At 39.9% G+C, this 22,536-nt stretch overlaps 1 protein-coding gene across 4 annotated transcripts in view; it reads left to right on the forward strand.

Moving 5' to 3' along the window:
• The first annotated feature begins 768 nt into the window (after positions 1-768).
• Positions 769-22,536, forward strand: part of LOC139550779 (sodium- and chloride-dependent glycine transporter 1-like) — an 89,025-nt gene continuing 67,257 nt past the window's right edge. Inside the window, exons 1-2 of one of the 4 annotated variants that reach the window (XM_071361926.1) lie at positions 769-1,090; positions 21,974-22,249. In XM_071361926.1, the coding sequence (XP_071218027.1) occupies positions 22,220-22,249 (30 nt within the window). In that variant the 5' untranslated portion in view covers positions 769-1,090; positions 21,974-22,219. Of the gene's footprint in view, positions 1,091-20,308; positions 20,479-21,973; positions 22,250-22,536 lie in introns of those variants that run through there. The other 3 variants (XM_071361928.1, XM_071361927.1, XM_071361931.1) reach the window with 3 other exon arrangements.

The raw sequence follows: 22,536 nt of genomic DNA on the forward strand, positions 1-22,536 counted from the left end.
TTCGTAAACTCAACCCTCTGTCTGGACAATTGTTCCTTTATGATCTAGTCAGGTCATTACAATACATTATACTGTACTTTACTCTACTGTACTGTACTGGATATCTGTGGATCCTGAAATCAAAGCCGGTCCAGACCACAAAATGACGTCTGTTGACGTTGAAATCAAGGCCAGGGTGGACAGACCAAATTTCAATGTCTTTTCATGTGACAGTTGGACTGTGCTCACTTGGCACCTGTCTCTCTCCACCGAAATCGGCAAAGATATCCTGCGAATGATACAGACTTGTAGACAGCTATTAGATATCATTTTAGCCTGAGAGTGTCATTCTCGTACATCATTTCTTGACAAATGGTGGTTCAATTACAATGCATAGTAGCCTACTACTGCATAGTACGTTTTGCTGTTTCTAGCCACCTGATTTCACACAAAGGAGCTTTCACATTCTCTTCAGCATGTGCTCGCAAGCCTGTTACAAAAGCATGTCAGGCAAGCTACATGACCTATCAGTGTAATATTCATGAGTATCTCTTATCATTGTCATTATTCATCATCAAATCAAAGTTTAGTGGTCGCGAAAAATCCAGAAAAATAAGAAAATTAATTATATAGGATGAGTCATGACTAGAATACAGTATATACATATAAAGTGGGTGAAACAGTACGTAAACATTATTAAGTGACCAGTGTTCAATGACTATGTACATCGGGCGACAGTCTCTAAGGTGCAGGGTAGAGTATCGGGCAGTAGCCTGCTAATAACAGTGACTAAGGTTCGGGGCAGGGTACTGGGCGGAGGTCAGCTAGTGTTTATCAGTCTGGTGGCCTGGAGATAAAAGCTGTTTCTCAATCTCTCGGTTCCAGCTCATCATTTGTAGTGGATACTGGATCAAACTGTGGCGAATGGATTAATGCACGCGCTGCTGCTCATCACTCAAGACTGAAATTATAGACGGAGCAATTATTGAAATTATGTTAGTAAGAGACGGGGCGTATTTTGAAAGAAGAGGAAGGCTCAAGACAAAGTGATGAAACTCCGAAGATTCTATATTGATATTTAACCACCATATGTTCACGACACCACGCTATGGTAAGCAATCAATGACACAAACCATTCAAATAAGATGTTCATACATTGTTATAGCTAGCTAGTTGTTTTGCCTCATTCAGTAGTTTGAATAGAGGCGTCAATCAACCGTATTAGCCCACAGTAAAGACAAGGGCTAGTAGGCTTGCCATGTCTGGATGCTGGAAATATGTTAATGCTTCTATATTGGCTTTCCTGAAGATACTTGAAATTAGCTTGCTAGCTAACGTTAGTTGTTTACTCAGAGAATGATACATATTTGTTTAACAAGGATGTGATACAGACGTTTCAACGCTTGCCCATTACGTTGTTTCCCTGTTCAACGAAAACTAAAGTGAATTTATCTCCAACTATTCACTTGCTAGCTAAGTCTATTTTTGAATGAATGAACTGAAGATACAGTGGTGTCTTAGTTACTGATACAAAATGCAAGACCACATTTAACATTACGTGGCAGTGTGTCAGCTAACGTTACTTTCCCGGTTGTTGTGCTTCTGTGGGTTTTGTCAAAATACGCTGTGAGAATCTTGAGCAACCATTACATGATGTCAGGGCTTCATCAGAGGAAGTCACTGTGCAACGTTGAACATTTCTCAAAAAGTAAGTTCAAGAAGTCTACAAAAATTTTAAAGGCACATTCTGCCATTTCAACAGCATGACACTGTTTGGTAACCTGAGGGATTGGTCTGGGTCAAGCCTGGGGAAATAGCGTAGCCGCTGCTCATCATCATCACCTTCTAATTCATAGATATATTCTAATGTAGAGATGAAAGGTTTGAGTCTTAGTTTTATTAGACATATTTTGGAGCTTGTTTGTTTACAAACACTCAACTGACAAGAAAAAACAAACAATGGAGTAATACAGTCTGAGATCTTGGGTTATCATTTAACCCATTAGTATCATTTCTTACCATTTATTGAAATGACCATGGGACAGCAGAACACATTAGACTTTAGCTTTAATTTAACACCTGGAACCCCCATGGACATTTGTGAATCTCCCCCAATTTAATGTGTAATTTAGTGTAATTTATTATTTATGGTGACAGTAATCTTTATGGTTTTTGTCAGGGTTTTTGTCTATAACCATACTCACTCTAATGCTTGTGAAAAAGCTGGGAAATAGCCTATGTCAATAGTAGCTCTACTATACATGCATGTATGCAACCCAGCCCCCCTCACCTTCACAGTAGGGATTCTCACACCCAATTCTAGGCTCTGCTCTTTGCCGCCTAACTTTTATCACAACCAAAATAGCTAGCTAAAATGTCTTGTGAACATTTTCAAATGTCCCAAACATATTTTGGTTTGTGACTGTTATTATCATTTAGTAGCAGTGTGATTTTTCAATACGCCTATTTCTTCTGCGCTGCTGCTGTGAAGTGGTGCTACCCCCAGAGGTCAATGTTTCCATTGTAAATGTGATGGTGGTATTGATGGTGTTTTATAGCATTAGTTACTTTTCTAAAGAAAAATAACACAGCAAATGTTTTTCGGAAATTTGTCAACTTTCAAAAAAGAAAGAATGGATGATATTTCAACAGGTTAGACCAAATCCCATTACAACACTATGAACTGGATTGGAATGAATAGAATGAGGTTTATTTTCCAAATTCCAAAAATACTTTATCACACTTTACCTTTGGAAATGAACAGGTACAGGTACTTTAACTAGCCCACTGTTATGGCTTGTGAATGTTTCCTTCATTTAAATATTCATGTTTCCAAATGCCCAAAATACTCTACAATAATACTTTGTCAAACTTCACCGTAGAAAATTGACAGGTCTAGCCTAACTACTACTATGGTTTGTGTTTTTTTTTTTTTTATTGTTAAAAAATGTATACATTCCTCATCACTTACAATAAGTCATTCAGCAACCTCCCACACAACATACAGAATGCATCCATCACACAGATCTGTATGTTCTAAATGTTAGTTTTGCGTAGACCTATTAATTATCAGCTAGGTTTATTTTCTAAAGTATTCTCTAATAACAGTCCTTTGCCAAACTGCCACAAATAACCATTAAAGATATCAAAGTCCTGGCTTCAATATTAATGTTGTTCCAGTTCAGTCACGTTAGAACTCGGGAAGACATTCATTCATTATTTTGTTTGCTTGCAGTAGCATAATAAAAAATACTAAATAAATAATAATGTAATAATAATACATGGGATTTAATGCACCTTAAAAAAAAAAAGACACTGTACATCAACACTCATATCAGTTCCACCTAGTCTCGTTTCTCCCACTTAGCTATGAGTTAGCACTAGCTCAACTAAATTATTGTCTTCTTAAGTGGAAATGTTATACAATATTGTATCTCTGTAGCTCAGTTGGTAGAGCATGGTGCTTGCAAGGCCAGGATAGTTAGTCCGATTCCCAGGATCACCCATATGTAACAAAATTTATGTATGTGTGACTGGAAGTTGCATTGGATTAGATTGTCTGCTAAATGGCATTAATTTTTGTTGTTATAGCCTACTGTTAAGACACATTTGGAAGAATTTGACCTGTTTTACTTATCTTTACTTATGTTATACTTATTTGTCCATTGTTTAAAAGATAGTATGCCTAATATCCACACATTGTAGGAGTTTATATCCTCTGAGGGGAGGCAGGCAGGAAAACGTTGACATTAAATGGTTTACATACATACTGTACTAGCATGTAGGGCCTAGGTCGGGGCCTAAACACCACTGTTGTGGAGAAGGTCTTGACCAGGTGCATAGAATGTGAACTGATACCATTGGCCAGCTGGCCCTGCACTGGCATTCTGAAGACATTCCTCTGACAGAAATAGCCTGCTTCCACTACCCAGAGTTTAGCTACATGTTTTGTAGTTTCTGGCTCCAGAACTCAAGTTTTTGGAGCTGATGTAAGCTAATATGTTGCATTTAATTTGTATTTATGCTGACGTACAGTACCAGTCAAAAGTTTGGACACACCTACTCATTCATGGGTGTTTCGTTATTTTTACTATTTTCTACATTGTAGATTAATAGTGAAGACATCAAAACTAGGAAATAACACATATGGAATCATGTAGTAACCAAAAAAGTGTTAAACAAATCAAAATTCTGATTCTTCAAAGTAGCCACCCTTCGCATTGATGACAGCTTTGCACACTCTTGGCATTCTCTCAACCAGCTTCATGAGGTAGTAACCTGGAATGAATTTCAATTAAAAGATGTGCCTTGTTAAAAGTTAATTTGTGGAATTTCTTTCCTTCAAAATGCATATCAGCCAATCAGTTGTGTTGTGACAAGGTAGTGGTGGTATACAGAAGATATCCATATTTGGTAAAATACCAAGTCCATATTATGTCAAGAATAGCTCAAAGAAGCAAAGAGAAACAACAGTCCATCATTACTTTAAGACATTAAGGTCAGTCAAATGAAATTTTCAAGATCTTTGAAAGTGAGGTCGCAAAAACCATCAAGTGTTGTGATGAAACTGGCTCTCATGAGGACCGCCACAGGAAAGGAAGACCCAGAGTTACCTCTGCTGCAGAGGATAAGTTCATTAGAGTTAACTGCACCTCAGATTGCAGCCCAAACAATTGCTTCACAAAGTTCAAGTAACAGACACATCTCAACATCAACTTTTCAGAGGATACTGCGTGAATCCGGTCTTCATGGCCGAAGTGCTGCAAAGAACCCACTACCAAAGGACACCAATAATAAGAAGAGACTTGCTTGGGCCAAGAAACATGAGCAATGGACATTAGACCGGTAGAAATCTGTCCTTTGGTCTGATGAGTTCAAATTTGAGATTTTTGGATCCAACCGCCATGTCTTTGTAAGATGCAGAGTGAATGGATGATCTCCGCATGTGTGGTTCTCACCGTGAAGCATGGAGGAGGAAGTGTTATGGTGTGGGGTTGCTTTGCTGGTGACATTGTCAGTGCTGTATTTAGAATTCAAGACACAATGAGTTGGACCGCAGAGTGAAGGAAAAGCAGCCAACAACTGCTCAGCATATGTGGGAACTCATTCAAGACCGTTGGAAAAGCATTCCAGGTGAAGCTGGTTGAGAGAATTCCAAGAGTGTGCAAAGCTGGCATCAAGGCAAAGGGTGGATACTTTGAAGAATCTCAAATATAAATATATATTGATTTGTTTAACACTTTTTTTGTTTGTTACTACTGTACATGATTCCATATGTGTTATGTCATAGTTTTGATGTCTTCACTATTATTCTACAATGTAGAAAATAGTAAAAATAAAGAAAAACCCTTGAATAAGTCGGTGTCCAAAATGTTGACTGGTACTGTATTATGTTTTCACAAAGCAGTGTGAAACCAGAATTAGGCCTAGCCTAGGCCTGTATTGTGGCACTAAAGTCGTACAGATACAGTGCCTTCAGAAATTATTCATACCCCTTGACTTTTTCCACATTTTGTTTTTACAGCCTTAATTTAAAATTGATTAAATTGAGAGTTTGTGTCACTGACTTACACACAATAGCCCAAAATATAAGTGTAATTATGTTTTTAATGGTGTTTACAAATTAATAAAAAATGAAAAGCTGAAATGTCTTTAGTCAATAAGTATTCAACCCCTTTGTTATGGCAAGCCTAAATAATTTCAGGATAACAAATTGGCTTAACAAGTCACATAATACGTTGCATGGACTTAGTCTCTATACCCCACACATACAATGATCTGTAAGGTCTCTCAGTCAAGCAGTGAATTTCAAACACAGATTCAACCACGAAGACCAGGGAGGTTTTCCTGCCTCCCAAAGAAAAGCACCTATTGGTAGATGAAAAAAAAAGAAAAAAAAGCAGACATTGAATATCCCTTTGAGCATGGGGCATATTAATTACACTTTGGATGGTGTATCAATACACCAATTCTCCCGAGTGGCTCAGCGGTCTAAGGCACTGCATCTCAGTGCTAGAGGCATCACTAGCACTGAGATGATTGGGAGTCCCATAGGGCGGTGCACAATTGGCCCAGCGTCATCCGGTTTAAGGTTTGACCGGGGTAGGCCTTCATTTAAATAAGAATTTGTTCTCAACTGATTTGCCTAGTTAAATAAAGGTTAAATGAAATTTACAAAAAATAAACACCCAATCACTACAAAGATACAGGCATTTGCTGGAGAGGAAGGAAAGTCCTTAGGGATTTCACGATGAGGACAATGGTGACTTTAAATCAGAAAGAGTTTAATGGCTGAGATAAGAGAACTGAGGATGGATCAACAACATTTAGTTACTCCACAATACTAACCTAAATGATAGAGTGAAAAGAAGGAAGCTTGTACAGAATACAAATATTCCAGAAAATGCATTCTGTTTGCAAGAAAGTAAAACTGCAAAAAATGTGGCAAAGAAATTAACTTTATGTCCTGAATAAAAAGTGTTATGTTTGGGACAAATCCAACACAACACATCACTGAGGACCACTCTTCATATTTTCAAGCATGGTGGAGGGGTGCATCATGTTATTGGTATGCTTGTCATCGACAAGGACGAGGGAGTTAAAAAAATTCTAATAAATGGAATAGCGCTAAGCACAGGCAAAATCCTAGTTCAGTTTGCTTTTCAACAGACTCTGAGAGACAAATTCACCTTTCAGCAGGACAATAAACTATAAGACAAGGCCAAATATAGACTGAAGTTGCTTACCAAGACGACATTGTTCCTGAGTTGCCTATTTACAGTTTTGACTTAAATCGGCTTGAAAATGTATGTCATGACTTGAAAATGGTTGTTTAGCAATGATAAACAGCCAACATAACAGAGCTTGAAGAATAATAATGTCCCAATATTGTACATTTCACGTATGCAAAGCTCTTAGACTTATAGCTGTAATCACTGCCCAAGGTGATTCTAACATGTATTGACTCAGGGGTGTGAATACTTATGTAAATGAGATGTTTCTGTATTTAATTTTCACTACATTTGCAAAAATATCTAAAAACATGTTTTCACTTTGTCATTATGGGGTAAAAATAAATTGAATCCATTCTGAATTCAGGCTGTGTACAGGGGTGACAAACTCATTCCACGGAGGGACGAGTTTCTGCGGGTTTTTGGTTTTTCCTTTCAATTAAGACCTAGACAACCAGGTGAGGGGAGTTCCTTAATAATTAGTGACCTTAATTCATCAATCAAGTTCAAGGAGGAGCAAAAACCTGCACACTTGGCCCTCAGTGGAATGAGTTTGACACGTGCTGTAACACGGAAAAATGTGGAATAAGTCAAGTGTCATCAAATGAATACTTTCTGAAGGCACTGTAAGTGCTACACTGCCTTTAAACCTTACCCTACACTATGCTGAAAACCTGTTACATAAACATTGTTGATATAGGCCTAAATCAAAGACATTTGTAGTAGGCCTAATTTGTATCATATAATTTGGATTGTGCCACTAGTAATGCTACGACACAAGTAGTCTACTCTTACATAAGGCCGCATTAAAACTCGACAATGCACTAAATCAAAACCATGAAATGAATCCGAATACCGCGTGTAGCCTAGACCTATTGAGTAGCCTACATTTCAGTTATCACAGTGTGTGAATGAGGAGAGTGTCTCCGTGACACTCACTACTGCATTGTAGGAAGACGCCCAAGATGAGGGATGGGTGAGAGACGGACAGACACAGCACTGTAGGCCCTAATGGAAATTTCCCAAAGCTCTATAATTAAACTGAAGGGAGACTGCCGTGTCCAATGTGTGCTTTTGTGCCCAAATATTTCATTGTTGTTTTTGGGATGGTGTTAACTAACCTGACTGGTATGAGAGAGCATCTCAGAATGCCAGGCATGCAGTATTATGAGTAGTAGCAGATACCATGTATTTTTTATATAGGCCAACATCCATGTTTTGCCGCCTCAAAATTTAAAATGTCTTTCTTGTTTAGCGTTGTCATTCATGCTGGTATGAAATAGAGGTCGACCGATTACGATTTTTCAACGCCTATACCGATACCGATTATTGGAGGACCAAAAAAAGCCTATACCGATTAATCGGCCGATTATTTAACATTTATTTGTAATAATGACAATTACAACAATACTGAATGAACACTTATTTTAACTTAATATAATACATCAATAAAATCAATTTAGCCTCAAATAAATAATGAAACATGTTCAATTTGGTTTAAATAATGCACAAACAAAGTGTTGGAGAAGAAAGTAAAAGTGCAATATGTGCCATGTAATAAAGCTAATGTTTAAGTTCCTTGCTCAGAACATGAGAACATATGAAAGCTGGTAGTTCCTTTTAACATGAGTCTTCAATATTCCCAGGTAAGAAGTTTTAGGTTGTAGTTATTATAGGAATTCTAGGACTATTTCTCTCTATATGATTTGTATTTCATATACCTTTGACTATTGAATGTTCTTATAGGCACTTTAGTATTGCCAGTGTAACAGTATAGCTTCCATCCCTCTCCTCGCCGCTACCTGGGCTCGAACCAGGAACACATCGACAACAGCCACCATCGAAGCAGCATTACCCATGCCGAGCAAGGGGAACAACTACTCCAAGTCTCAGAGCGAGTGACGTTTGAAACGCTATTAGCGTGCACCCCGCTAACTAGCTAGCCATTTCACATCGGTTACACCAGCCTAATCTCGGGAGTTGATAGGCTTGAAGTCATAAACAGCTCAATGCTTGAAGCATTGCGAATAGCTGCTGGCAAAACGCACGAAAGTGCTGTTTGAATGAATGCTTACGAGCCTGCTGGTGCCTACCATCGCTCAGTCAGACTGCTCTATCAAATCATAGACTAAATTATAACATAATAACACACAGAAATACGAGCCTTAGGTCATTAATATGGTCGAATCCGGAAACTATCATCTCGAAAACAAAACGTTTATTCTTTCAGTGAAATACGGAACCGTTCCGTATTTTATCTAACAGGTGGCATCCATAAGTCTAAATATTCCTGTTACATTGCACAACCTTAAATGTTATGTCATAATTACTAAAAATTCGGGCAAATTAGTTCGCAATGAGCCAGGCGGCCCAAACTGTTGCATATACTCTGACTTTCTTTTAGCTAAATATGCAGGTTTAAAAATATATACTTCTGTGTATTGATTTTAAGAAAGGCATTGATGTTTATGGTTAGGTACACGTTGGAGCAACGACAGTCCATTTTCGCGAATGCGCACCGCATCGATTATATGCAACGCAGGACACGCTAGATAAACTAGTAATATCATCAACCATGTGTAGTTATAACTAGTGATTATGATTGATTGTTTTTTATAAAAAAGTTGAATGCTAGCTAGCAACTTACCGTGTCTTCTTACTGCATTCGCGTAACAGGCAGGCTCCTCGTGAGGCAGGTGGTTAGAGCGTTGGACTAGTTAACTGTAAGGTTGCAAGATTGAATCCCTGAGCTGACAAGGTAAAAATCTGTCGTTCTGCCCCTGAAAAAGGCAGTTAACCCACCGTTCCTAGGCCGTCATTGAAAATAAGAATGTGTTCTTAACTGACTTGCCTAGTTAAATAAAGGTATAAAAAATATATATATTTAAATCAGCAAAATCGGCGTCAAAAAAATCCCGATATCCGATTGTTATGAAAACTTGAAATCGGCCCTAATTAATCGGCCATTCCGATTAAACGGTCGACCTTTAGTATGAAAGTATACCCTCATCAGACTGAAAGTCAAACATTAGAATAACCAGCCTGTTTTAGAAGAATGATTCCATAACTTTTTCTAATTAACTGTCAATATGCCAACATTCCATTCAAACAATGCAGTCAATCCACAGCCACAGACACTGGCTCAAATCAGTTGATGATAGGACTTAGACTGATCAAATCAAATTTTATTTGTCACATACACATGGTTAGCAGATGTTAATGCGAGTATAGCAAAATGCTTGTGCTTCTAGTTCCGACCATGCAGTAATATCTCACAAGTAATCTAACCTAACAATTTCACAACAACTACCTTATACACACAAGTGTAAAGGAATGAATGAGAATATGTACATAAAAATAAAAATATATGAATGAGCGATGGCCGAACGGCATAGGCAAGATGCAGTAGATGGTATAGAGTACAGTATATACATATGAGATGAGTAATGTAGGGTATGTAAACATTATATAAAGTGGCATTGTTTAAAGTGGCTAGTGATACATGTATTACATAAAGATGGCAAGATGCAGTAGATGATATAGAGTACAGTATATACATATACATTATATTAAGTGGCATTGTTTAAAGTGGCTAGTGATACATTTTTGATTAATTCCCATCAATTTCCATTATTAAAGTGAGCTGGAGTTGAGTCAGTATGTTGGCAGCAGCCACTCAATGTTAGTGATGGCTGTTTAACAGTCTGATGGCCTTGAGATAGAAGCTGTTTTTCAGTCTCCCGGTCCCCGCTTTGATGTACTGACCTCGCCTTCTGGATGATAGCGGGGTGAACAAGCAGTGGCTCGGGTGGTTGTTGCCCATGATTATCTTTTTGGCCTTCCTGTGACATCGGGTGGTGTTGGTGTCCTGGAGGGCAGGTAGTTTGCCCCCGGTGATGCGTTGTGCAGACCTCACTACCCTCTGGAGAGCCTTACGCTTGTGGGCGGAGCAGTTGCCGTACCAGGCAATGATACAGCCCAACAGGATGCTCTCGAAGTGCATCTGTAAAAGTTTGTGAATGAATTGTGGTGACAAGCCAAATTTCATCAGCCTCCTGAGGTTGAAGAGGCGCTGCTGCACCTTCTTCACCACGCTGTCTGTGTGGGTGGACCATTTCAGTTTGTCCGTGATGTGTACGCGAGGAACTTAAAACTTTCCACCTTCTCCACTACTGTCCCGTCGATGTGGATAGGGGGCTGCTCGCTCTGCTGTTTCCTGAAGTCCACGATCATCTCCTTTGTTTTGTTGACGTTGAGTGTGAGGTTATTTTCCTGACACCACACTCCGAGGGCCCTCACCTCCTCCCTGTAGGCTGTCTCGTCGTTGTTGGTAATCAAGCCTACCACTGTAGTGTCATCTGCAAACTTGATGATTGAGTTGGAGGCGTGCATGGACACGCAGTCATGGGTGAACAGGGAGTGCAGGAGAGGGCTGAGAACACACCCTTGCGGGGCCCCAGTGTTGAGGATCAGCGGGGTGGAGATGTTGTTACCTACCCTCACCACCTGGGGGCGGCCCATCAGGGAGTCCAGGACCCAGTTGCACAGGGCGGGGTCGCGACCCAGGGTATCGAGCTTAATGACGAGTTTGGAGGGTACTATGGTGTTAAATGCTGAGCTGTAGTCGATGAACAGCATTCTTACATAGGTATTCCTCTTGTCCAGATGGGTTAGGGCAGTGTGCAGTGTGATTGCGATTGCGTCGTCTGTGGACCTATTGGGGCGGTAAGCAAATTGGAGTGGGTCTAGGGTGTCAGGTAGGGTGGAGGTGATATGGTCCTTGACTAGTCTCTCAAAGCACTTCATGATGACGGAAGTGAGTGCTACGGGGCGATAGTCATTTAGCTCAGTTACCTTAGCTTTCTTGGGAACAGGAACAATGGTGGCCCTCTTGGGAACAGCAGACTGGGATAAGGATTGATTGAATATGTCCGTAAACACACCAGACAGTTGGTCTGCTTATGCTCTGAGGACGCGGCTGGGGATTCCGTCTGGGCTGGCAGCCTTGCAAGGGTTAACACATTTAAATGTTTTACTCACGTTGGCTGCAGTGAAGGAGAGCCCGCAGGTTTTGGTAGCGGGCCGTGTCGGTGGCACTGTATTGTCCTCAAAGCGAGCAAAGAAGTTGTTTAGTTTGTCTGGGAGCAAGACATCGTGGTCCGCGGCGTGGCTGGTTTTCCTTTTATAGTCCGTGTTTGACTGTAGACCCTGCCACATACCTCTCATGTCTGAGCCATTGAATTGCGACTCTACTTTGTCTCTATACTGACGCTTAGCTTGTTTGATTGCCTTGCGGAGGGAATGGCTACACTGTTTGTATTCAGTCATGTTTCCGGTCACCTTGCCCTGATTAAAAGCAGTGGTTCGCGCTTTCAGTTTTGCGCGAATGCTGCCATCCATCCACGGTTTCTATTGTATCATATAATAGCACTCATACAGTAGCTTTCCAAGAAAACTAAATCTGAGACATTTATGGTCTGTTTACATATATTTTAGAGGCTATTTATACCAAAAATTGGTCTAAAACCTTGGTATTGGTATAATTGGTATAAAAACAACAATATTTTGGGGTGATAGCATTTCTATTACACATTTTTTGATACACCACATGCCTAACTTTAATTTTCCTGCATAAGTAAAGGCAGGAAAGCCATCACCTACAGTATGCCACTATTGCCATTCATTCCAATTAGACTGGTTTTGGATTTTCCCTGACCAAGATGGCTTCCATTTTGCCAAATTCTGGAATTGAACTCTAGTAATCTAGTAATTTAATACGTTCTCTATAGGTATTACCATATGGGGGGACCTACTTGATGTGCGTAACTCAAACTTTTGCTTAAAGGGTAAGATGCATTCGTTTTTATGCACCAAAGTAACAATACAATGTGGTCAAAGACTTAATTTAGTAATTTAGTGAGTGGCCGAGTGGCGCAGTGGTCTAAGGCACTGCATAGCTGTTGGATTTTCCATAATTGTCCCTGATTGGGCCTCAGCCATCAATCTCTAAGTAGGCTAAATAAACTAAAGTTAGCTGGCTCGCTAGTTTGCTAGCTAAGATACCTGCATATGCCGTAGCATTCGGAAAGTATTCAGACCCCTTCCCTTTTCCCACATTTTTTTTACATTACAGCATTATTCTTAAATAGATTAAATAAAATGTTTTTCTCGTCAATCTACACACAATACCCCATAATGACAAAGAAAAACAGGTTTTTAGATTTTTTTTGCAAATTTTAATTTATTATTATTATTTTTTAAATACCTTATTTACTTAAGTATTTAGACCCTTTGCTGTGAGGCTCAAAATGGAGCTCAGGTGCATCCTGTTTCCATTGATCATCATTGAGATGTTTATACAACTTGATTGGAGTCCATCTGTGGTAAATTCAATTGATTGGACATGATGTGGAAAGGCACACGCCTGTTTATATAAGGTCCTACAGTTGACAGTGCATGTCAGAGCAAAAACCATGCCATGAGGTCGAAGAAATTGTCCGTCGAGCTCCGGGACAGGATTGTGTCGAGGCACAGATCTGAGGAAGGGTACAAAAAAAAATCTGCAGCATTGAAGTTCCCCAAGAACACAGTGTCCTCTGTTATTCTTAAATGGAAGAAGTTTGGAACCACCAAGATTCTTCCTAGAGCTGGCCGCCTGGTCAAACTGAGCAATCGGGGGAGAAGAGTCTTCGTCGAGAAGGTGACCAAGAACCCGATGGTCACTCTGACAGAGCTCCAGAGTTCTTTTGTGGAGATGGGAGAACCTTCCAGAAGGACAACCATCTCTGCTGCACTCCACCAATCAGGCCCTTATGGTAGAGTGGCCAGACAGAAGCCTCTCTTCGGTAAAAGGCACATGACAGCCTGCTTGGAGTTTGCCAAAAGGCAGCTAAAGACTCTCAGGCCATGAGAAACAAGATTCTCTGGTCTGATGAAACCAAGATTGAACTCTTTGGCCTGAATGCCAAGCGTCACGTTAGGAGGAATCATGGCACCATCCCTACGGTGAAGCATGGTGGTGGCAGCATCATGCTGTGGGGATGTCAGGATCGAGAGAAAGATGAATGGAGCAAAGTACAGAGAGATCCTTGATGAAAACCTGCTATACAGATGTGCCAAGCTTGTAGCGTCATACCCAAGACGACTCGAGGCTGTCAAGGTCCTTCAACAAAGTATTGAGTAAAGGGTCTGAATACTTATGTAAATGTGATATTTCGGTTTAAAAATGTTAATACATTTGCAAAAATGTCTAATAACCTGTTTTTGCTTTGTCATTATGAGTCATTTTGTGTAGATTATGTTTTTTTTCTGGTTTGGCAAGTCATATTTCGGAGGACGCATGACCTGACCTTCACCTCTCCCGAGCCCGTTGGGGAGTTGCAGCGATGAGACGAACGTAATCACGAAATTGGGGAGAAAAGGGGGTAAAAAATAAATAAAAAAATAAAATAAATTGCTTCCGTAGAGTGATCAGGGACGTGCAAATATAGTTTTTCTTCACAGAAAATACATTAGTGCTACACATTTGGCATAAAATAGCTTAATTTTCATCAGATGACAAAAGAAGTGCAATGCTATTTGGCTGGCAGCCACAGAAGTAGGCTAAATGAGCTTACAATGAAAACGCAATATATTTTTTTGTAAAAACTATGCATGGCCATCATATTTCTGTTGATCATAGAAAAAATGTAGCCAACTTTCACGCCCTGACCTGAGATATCTCTGTTTTCTTTATATTTTGGTTAGGTCAGGGTGTGACTAGGGTGGATACGCTAGTTTTTGTATTGTCTAGGGGTTTTGTATTGTCCAGGGTTTTGTATGTCTAGGGTTTTATAGGTCTAGGTATTTGTATGTTTATGGTGGCCTGATATGGTTCCCAATCAGAGGCAGCTGTTTATCGTTGTCTCTGATTGGGGATAATATTTAGGTAGCCATTTCCCTTTGGTTTTTGTGGGTTCTTGTTCTATGTTTAGTTGCCTGTCTGTACTATTCATATAGCTTCACGGTTCGTTTTGTTATTTTGGTTAGTTTGTTCAGTGTTCATTCTTATAATAATAAAGAATGTACGCATACCACACTGCGCCTTGGTCCGATTCATACGACGAACGTGACACCAGCTAAACTTCCTAATGTTTTTCTTAAAGTTAATCTTGCATTTTACCTGAGAAAAGTATGCTAGCTAAACCGAGAGACGTAGCTACACATCAGTCAGAGCACTCTCCGTTTGTGAATTGTCATTCGAGTGGAGAAGTGCAACTGAAGCACAACATTTGTCTGATGCCGAGCAAAAATTACAATAAGAAGCGTTTTAGATCGTTTTGTAAACGCAGCAAGATACAGTACTTCTTATGTGTTGTTACTTTTTTTCCTGTGTGAAAAATAAATAATTCTACGTTACTGCGACCCCCAAGTTTAACTTGCGTATCTAAGTGTTTGAAAAGTCAAAGCCCTTTGGATGAGTTATTTGTACAGCTGCCACTGATATATTTTGATTTCCTTGCATTTTGTCTCCTCTCCCCTCTCGGCCGTTTCCTCCTCCATCTTCTCCAAGCAGAGCAGGCAGTCCTGTTGCCCTAGCGACTCCAGACCCCACACATGCTGCTCCAGAGCCTTGACTGTTCATTTGCACAATGTCTCTTGTTCACATTCACATGTAAATGTCCAAACTTACCAAAAATGACATGGTATCTCCTAATTATATGTATAACTTTATGAGTTGGACTGCCTGTCTTTGCAATATTTTTGTTCCCCGTTTGCACTCGTTAGCATATATAGCCTTAGCCCCACACATCTCTTCAAGGATTCACGTCAGGTCATGTGCTAAACAGAGTGAGTAAGGTAGTGTAGTAAACAACCAAACATTAAGACTAAAAGTGGTAAAGGTAGTAGCATACAATAAGGAAAAACCAGAAATACACTTTGCCTAGTCCTTGGCCTATATCCTAATCTGACTTTGGTGCAGATCATGTTGTTCTTCACATTTACTGTCTCTGGTAAACACACACTATATCAAATAAAATCAAAGTTTATTTGTCAGATGCACAGGATACAGAAGGTTTAAACGGTGCAGTGAAATGGTTACTTGCATAGTAACAATATCAAAAATAGAAAGTGTCCAGATAAAAATATTAAATCAATATTTTATCATTATTAGGGGATGCTTACCAAGACACACTTGTCTAAACTTGTCTAAACTATAGAAATGCTATAACCACCCCCCAGCCACATCTAGCGGATGGGTCACTATTGTCTAGACATGTACATATGTTCATGAAATACAATAAATGACCAGACACCTGGCTATGGGTCATGTAATGATCTGGCGAGGTAGAGTCTTTTGTTTAGACATGTAGCTAGCTAAACAATGAACCATAATCCCAACCCATAGCTACAGTACAAACAGATCGTCATAGATCGCCACCATGCATGAAATGCTGTCGTATTAATCTGAAGGTAGCTAAAGCTAACCAACTAGGTTTACTGTTAGCTAGCTAGCTAACGTTTGGCTATAACTAGCGATGCAAATGGATTGCTGCGATACGAATAATATTACTACACAGATCATACACTTAATGTCAGCTAGCAAGCCAGCGAGCTAACGTTCGCTAGCTATCTAACAGCACACTTTAACTTGCAAAGAAAACAGCATTAGAAACGTATTACATCAAAACATTTAGATAGACTCTTACCGAAGACGTGGATTTCGATTAAGGCAGCCCCCTGCACCTCTCTGATTCAGAGGGGTTGAGTGAAGACACATTTCAGTTGAATACATTCATTTGGACCACTGACTAGGTACCCACCCCCCTTTCCCCTTACATGGATAAACACTTCATGGCAGCGTGTCTTTTCCGTTTTGTTTGTAGCTAGCTACAGCTTGTTTGGCCAGATGTGTCAAGTCACTCCGGTTCACACTGACCGTGTGCAGAAAGTAGTCATCACAACTTTTTCCAACTGATCTTTGTAGATAGATCCTGCTAAATTCAGGGCAGCAATGTTGTTGAGAGCAGTAGGAACAATTTTGCAGTTCTCCATGGCTATCTTTCAAAATAGCCACAATAGCAATGATTATCTACACATACTGAGCAGCTCATGTTATAGACAGAAGTGGGCTACATGGCAGACCGATCCAAACTAATCTCTTGGCATGTCCAGCCCATCCATTATCTCAGCCAATCATGGCTAGCGGGAAGGTTCCTGACTTTTTCCGTTGCAAAACCAACTAGGTTCGTAATTTTAACAATTTTATTCGTATTTACAGATGGCATAAAAGTTTGTTATTAAGGCACATGAAAGTTCACATGTTCCAGAAGGAAGTTCTACAAAAAAATTATCTTCAAATACCTATCCTGTGAACCAGTGACGTGTGACACACGCCTAGCTTCTTCTTGAAATTAGTCACATATGTCATCACTGTTAATTCAACGATAGGTCATTCAACTTTTTCTGTTATAGTCAGGTGGACTGGAGTAGAGTTTGGCTTAGTGTTTTCACCCAGTGAAAAGTGAAAAATCCAACAAGAAGCTGCTTTGCTGTATTACAGCCAGACCACAATGTTTATAGATGTTCATTGATTTTTTTCAAGTCCAGTGAGTAACTTGCGTTATATTCAGACACCAGTTGGGTGTCACTCATCCTTAGCATAAACCAGAAACTCCAGAATAGTGAAATTCAATACTTTGTACATCTCCACTATACCACGAAACTGACACTAGGTCTAGGCCTATATCTGTCTCTGGTGAAGTAGTGTGTCCTCTTACCCACTCAGACATAACAGAGGGGTTATAAAGGAGAAGCGAAACAACACAACTGATAATAATGCCAGTAATTACTACGAAAATAACTTTTAAAGTCTATCTATAATGTCTTTCCCAATAGCACACTTAGCTGGTTGGATTTGGTTTTAGTGAACTCTCTCAAAAGTTAATGCCATATTTAGCCCTAGCCCAACAAACAGCAGTGAGGATCTGTAGTGTGAGCCCCAGTGCTATCTATGGGGCGGTGGGTGGAGGGTAGGGGAGGAGGTTTAGTATCATGTAACTACAGAGACAGTAGGAGGAGGCCAATCATACCATAGCAGATTGTCATTACTGCTTTTCCTGCCATTGCTTAGGATAAGAGTAATGGGATTTGCTGAATTCAACTACACCACTTAGCCTAAAATTGGCTATGAAGAGGCTATAGGACAAGGGTCAAGTAAGTTTTAGAACCTGCCCACTTAATATGAATTAATCTGCTTGATGTGATGGCAGACACTTCACTCATTCATCTATAGGCTAAACATAACCAAAGCCAATATTGATCCCATTGTTAGAATATATTATTGTTTTTAAATGGCTAGAGCCGAACAGCTAGACCCACTTGGTGCTTTTTACACAAAATTAACTATCGTTATGGATATTTCAGCTTAGCTGCCTCACTACACCTTTTAATTAGAGTGATACAAGTTGACTTAACAAGGAACCTATGGCCTAATTGCAAATACGTAGTTATCAGGCTAGATGTTGACCTTTGGTCATTAATCCCACAATTCCTCCTGAAATACAGTCATCTTTCTTCCGAACATGAGCCATCTCAATATCGATAAGTTAGCCTAAGCCAAGGTCTACTCAGAAAAGAGAGCATTGAGGAAGATGTGTTCCCGGCAAGTGTATCTAGGACCTGATGATCTCATAGATATGGTCTATGTCAGAGATTCTTAAACCTTTTCAGAAATTCAGTGTTTTCCTGTGATCCAAGCTCATGTTTTCAAAACATGCCTCTTTTTGGTGGGCCTAAGTGAGATTATATTGGGGGACCCCCTTCACCTTGTGGGCAAAACAATTTCCTGCAATTCTACACACTTTGCTATGACTTATGCCATGTTAATATGATATCTGAGTGACATTGACCAAAAAAATCAATGGGGCCCCCTGGAGGTCAGGAGCTCTGGGCACGTGCCCTGTGTGTCCGGTCGGTATTTGTTCATGATTACTACAAGTTTAGATACTGTAGCTGGCTAGACTAACTTACAAGGCTTATTGAGTGACTGTTAGTGACTGACATAACAAGAGAAAAACTTCTGATGCACAGCCAAATTTCGAAAACGCACCTTGTGTATTCTACTAGGAGACGCGTTCTGTCTCCTAGAGATGAACATACTTTGGTGTGAAAAGTGCAAATCAATCTCAGAACAACAGCAAAGGACCTTGTGAAGATGCTGGAGGAAACGGGTACAAAAGTATCTATATCCACAGTAAAACGAGTCCTAGGCCGAACAGCAAGGAAGAAGCCACTGCTCCAAAACCGCCATAAAAAAGCCAGACTATGGTTTGCAACTGCACATGGGGACAAAGCTCGTACTGAAACAAAACTAGAACTGTTTGGCCATAATGACCATCGTTATGTTTGGAGGAAAAAGGGGGAGGCTTGCAAGCTGAAGAAGACCATCCCAACCGTGAAGCACGGGGGTGGCAGCATCATGTTGTGGGGGTGCTTTGCTGCAGCACTGCAGGACTGGTGCACTTCACACAATAGATGGCATCATGAGGGAAGAAAAAGATGTGGATATTTTGAAGCAACATCTCAAGACATCAGTCAGGAAGTTAAAGCTTGGTCGCAAATGGGTCTTGGGTCTTGACCCCAAGCATACTTCCAAAGTTGTGGCAAAATGGCTTAAGGACAACAAAGTCAAGGTATTGGACTGGCCATCAAAAAGCCCTGACCTCAATCCTATAGAAAATTTGTGGGCAGAACTGAAAAAGCATGTGCAAGCAAGGAGGCCTACATACCTGACTCAGTGGCACCAGCTCTGTCAGGAGGAATGGGGAAAATTCACCCAACTTATTGTGGGAAGCTTGTGGAAGGCTACCCGAAATGTTTGACCTAAGTTAAACAATTTAAAGGTAATGCTACCAAATACTAATTGAGTGTATGTAAACGTCTGACCCACTGGGAATGTGTGGTGTATGATATACCATTTTGTATCTCCTGAGTCTCTACTTTTAGACAATGTAAAAAACACAATTTTGCTACAAAAGACCAAATCGAGGTGGTCGGTCACATATGGGCATGTAGGCCTATAGATGAACTGCGCTCTTAGTGTTGTGTGGCCTAATTATTCTTGTAAGTACAATGTAATATGTAACTTTATTACTTATTATTATACTTAAAACAGTTTAAATTAACCTCGTTTTTAGATTTGTAGAACATACTTCATTGACTGAATTTGGTGTACAGTGTTACAATGACAAATAACAACTTGTCACTGTACTTACCAGAATAATTACACAGTTATGATCATGTTGTAAATTGTTTCCTAATATTCTAAGAAACCCTAGGCTTAGTTACTGCCTAGTTAATCCTTTTTAAATTGTCAGCAGGAACATTTCTACATCGATGCAGTTAGATATAGGTTAGTCAAAGAAATAAATAGATGATTTGGACATAGTCTACTCATTCTCGGCAATGGGTGTTCAGATTGAGAACACAGGAAAGGAGACCAGACCTGTATTTTTCCACCAATAACCCCTTTTCACTCCTCCCAGGGGTTTCCAATGGTTGTGGCGCAACACTCATATGTACTACTAGAGCAGACCTAAGGGAAATTAACAGAACTAACTGAGTGGAGAGCGTGGGATAGTTACAGGACGGTACACTCTGCAGACCAGTTAGTTCCTCACTGTTGAGCCTGACATCCTATCTTATCTTGTAGTTCCTTTTAAAGCCTACGCTGTCTGGTAAAACCCAAACCTTGTTCTCTTTGAGGGGCATTGCTACTTCTGTGATGGTAAGACTTGTTTTTTAATCAATGTTTAAATGTTTCTTTGTTGCATTGGGTTCAACATTTGGCCAAGGAGCATGTTTGATTTATCTGTGCGTTACATTTGAACGGGAGCTATATTTGGCAAACCTTTTTACAGCATGCTCTTGATGTAGTGTTGATAGAGAAGTAGGCCTGTGGTAGAAAGTGCCTTGGCTGAATTGCTGTGGTCATGTTTATGATTTGGATTTGATGTATGTCCCTCAAAAACACTAAGACAAAATTAGTTTTTTAAAGTAGTACTTTGTAGCATAAATATATTATAGCACTATGATGAATATAGTCTACTAGGCAGTGTAATATAGTGGTCAGTTGGTCAGACTCACATTTGCTGAGTTAAACTGAGGACAAGACTAACTAAGTAGCCTTGCCATTCTACCACACTGTGGTATGTCAGGTCAACAGACTCCCAAAGCATTGACGCTGAAGAGGTTAAGACCTGGCTGAAGAGGTTAAGACGTGTCTGAAGAGGTTAAGACCTGGCGAGTGTAAAATAGACAAGTATGACCTGGGAGATTTGAAACTGGTGAAGCTACCAGTTATAACTGTCATATTATGTTGTTTTGCACGAGGGTCCTGACTTCAGAAGTAGGCTAAATTGTTTGGATTAGGTTCCGGATATATTATATAACATTGTACCTACGCAAAAACATCCAAAAAATGTGTCATACAGTACTTGAAAAACAAGTTAAATAGATATAGATCAGCTTAAATATGTTAACTGTGTGTTACTTCATTGTACTTTTCCCCCTTAAGGATAAATGGGCATAGTAGCTTTATAATGCCCATATTTCCTGGAAGCCTTTATTTATTTATTATTTTATATTTTAAAAAATGCTGTAATAATACTTAGATAAATTGTATTGTCATGTTGTTGGGTAATTCAATTTAACACATTTTTGCTATAGTGACTTTCTTTGCATTTTCCCATGAAATTATTTTGTTTATAGGATTAACAGTCCTCCCCTGATACAGAGAGTAGCCAAATGTATTTCAAAGTGCTCCAAATATAGTGTTTGAGTTGAACAATTTAACATTTGTCACATACTTGAATCAAATAGAAAAATGCAAAATTAAGTTACAAACCAATTTATGCTGAGAAGTATTTATATACACTGTGAATTTCCCATGTTCTTGGGTTAATTTTGATTACTGCTCTCTGCACTTGTTGTGCAATGTGCAGTCAATGAGAAGTCAGAGTTTTTTACCAACAGTAGAGTCATCTGTTTGTACAATAGCACATTGTTTCAGTGACGGGTTTTCAGGAAAATGCTCATCTAGTTTTCTCTCCTATCTGGAGAGATATCAGCACCACTGGTGCTCAGCTAAAAACAAGTGTCCTGAACATTTAGACGGGGAGGGACAAAAGTGACATTTTTCCAGTGATGAAATTGTTTGAAATTGGGAAAGGAACTTAAAGTGTTGCCTCCACCCCCCTCCTTGTCACATGTCTGTTTCACAGCATAGAAACGTTCCTGGATTAGGGGAGAATTAACACAAAGCAAAGACGCCACTTCAGCTGCGGTCTGAAACAAGGGAATCGAGTGAGCAACGGGGCGAAGCCGCACGCGAGCTGCTGCTACTGAAGCACACCAGTGTCCAGAAGAAGACGAGTCCCAAAAAGAGACACACAGCAGCACAGACATAGACCACATCGTCACGAAAGAGAAAGAGGTCCCTCCACTTGAAAGCGCCCCCTGACTGAAGCATGGAGGAAAAGTCATTTTCGGTGATTGTGGTGAGTTGGGGTTTTTGTTTGTATTTCTATTCAGCCCCCCCCCCCCCACATTACTGATCTCCTCACACACACCTTGTCAGAGACAGTGTTCTTTTTGTCCGATTTGAAATCAGTTCTTATTGAAGCTACTCACATGAGCAGTATTGTTGTCATTGATGACGAATAGCAGTGTACAGCTGTTGACCATCAGTTGACCCTACGCTCCCCTTATGAGCTCTGTACAGAGATGTTCCAAGGATCAGCTAACTGGAGGTGAATTGAAGAGGCCTATAGGCCTACCTAACAAA

This window comes from Salvelinus alpinus, chromosome 23 (assembly GCF_045679555.1).
Source record: "Salvelinus alpinus chromosome 23, SLU_Salpinus.1, whole genome shotgun sequence".
NCBI classification, from domain to species: Eukaryota; Metazoa; Chordata; class Actinopteri; order Salmoniformes; family Salmonidae; genus Salvelinus; species Salvelinus alpinus.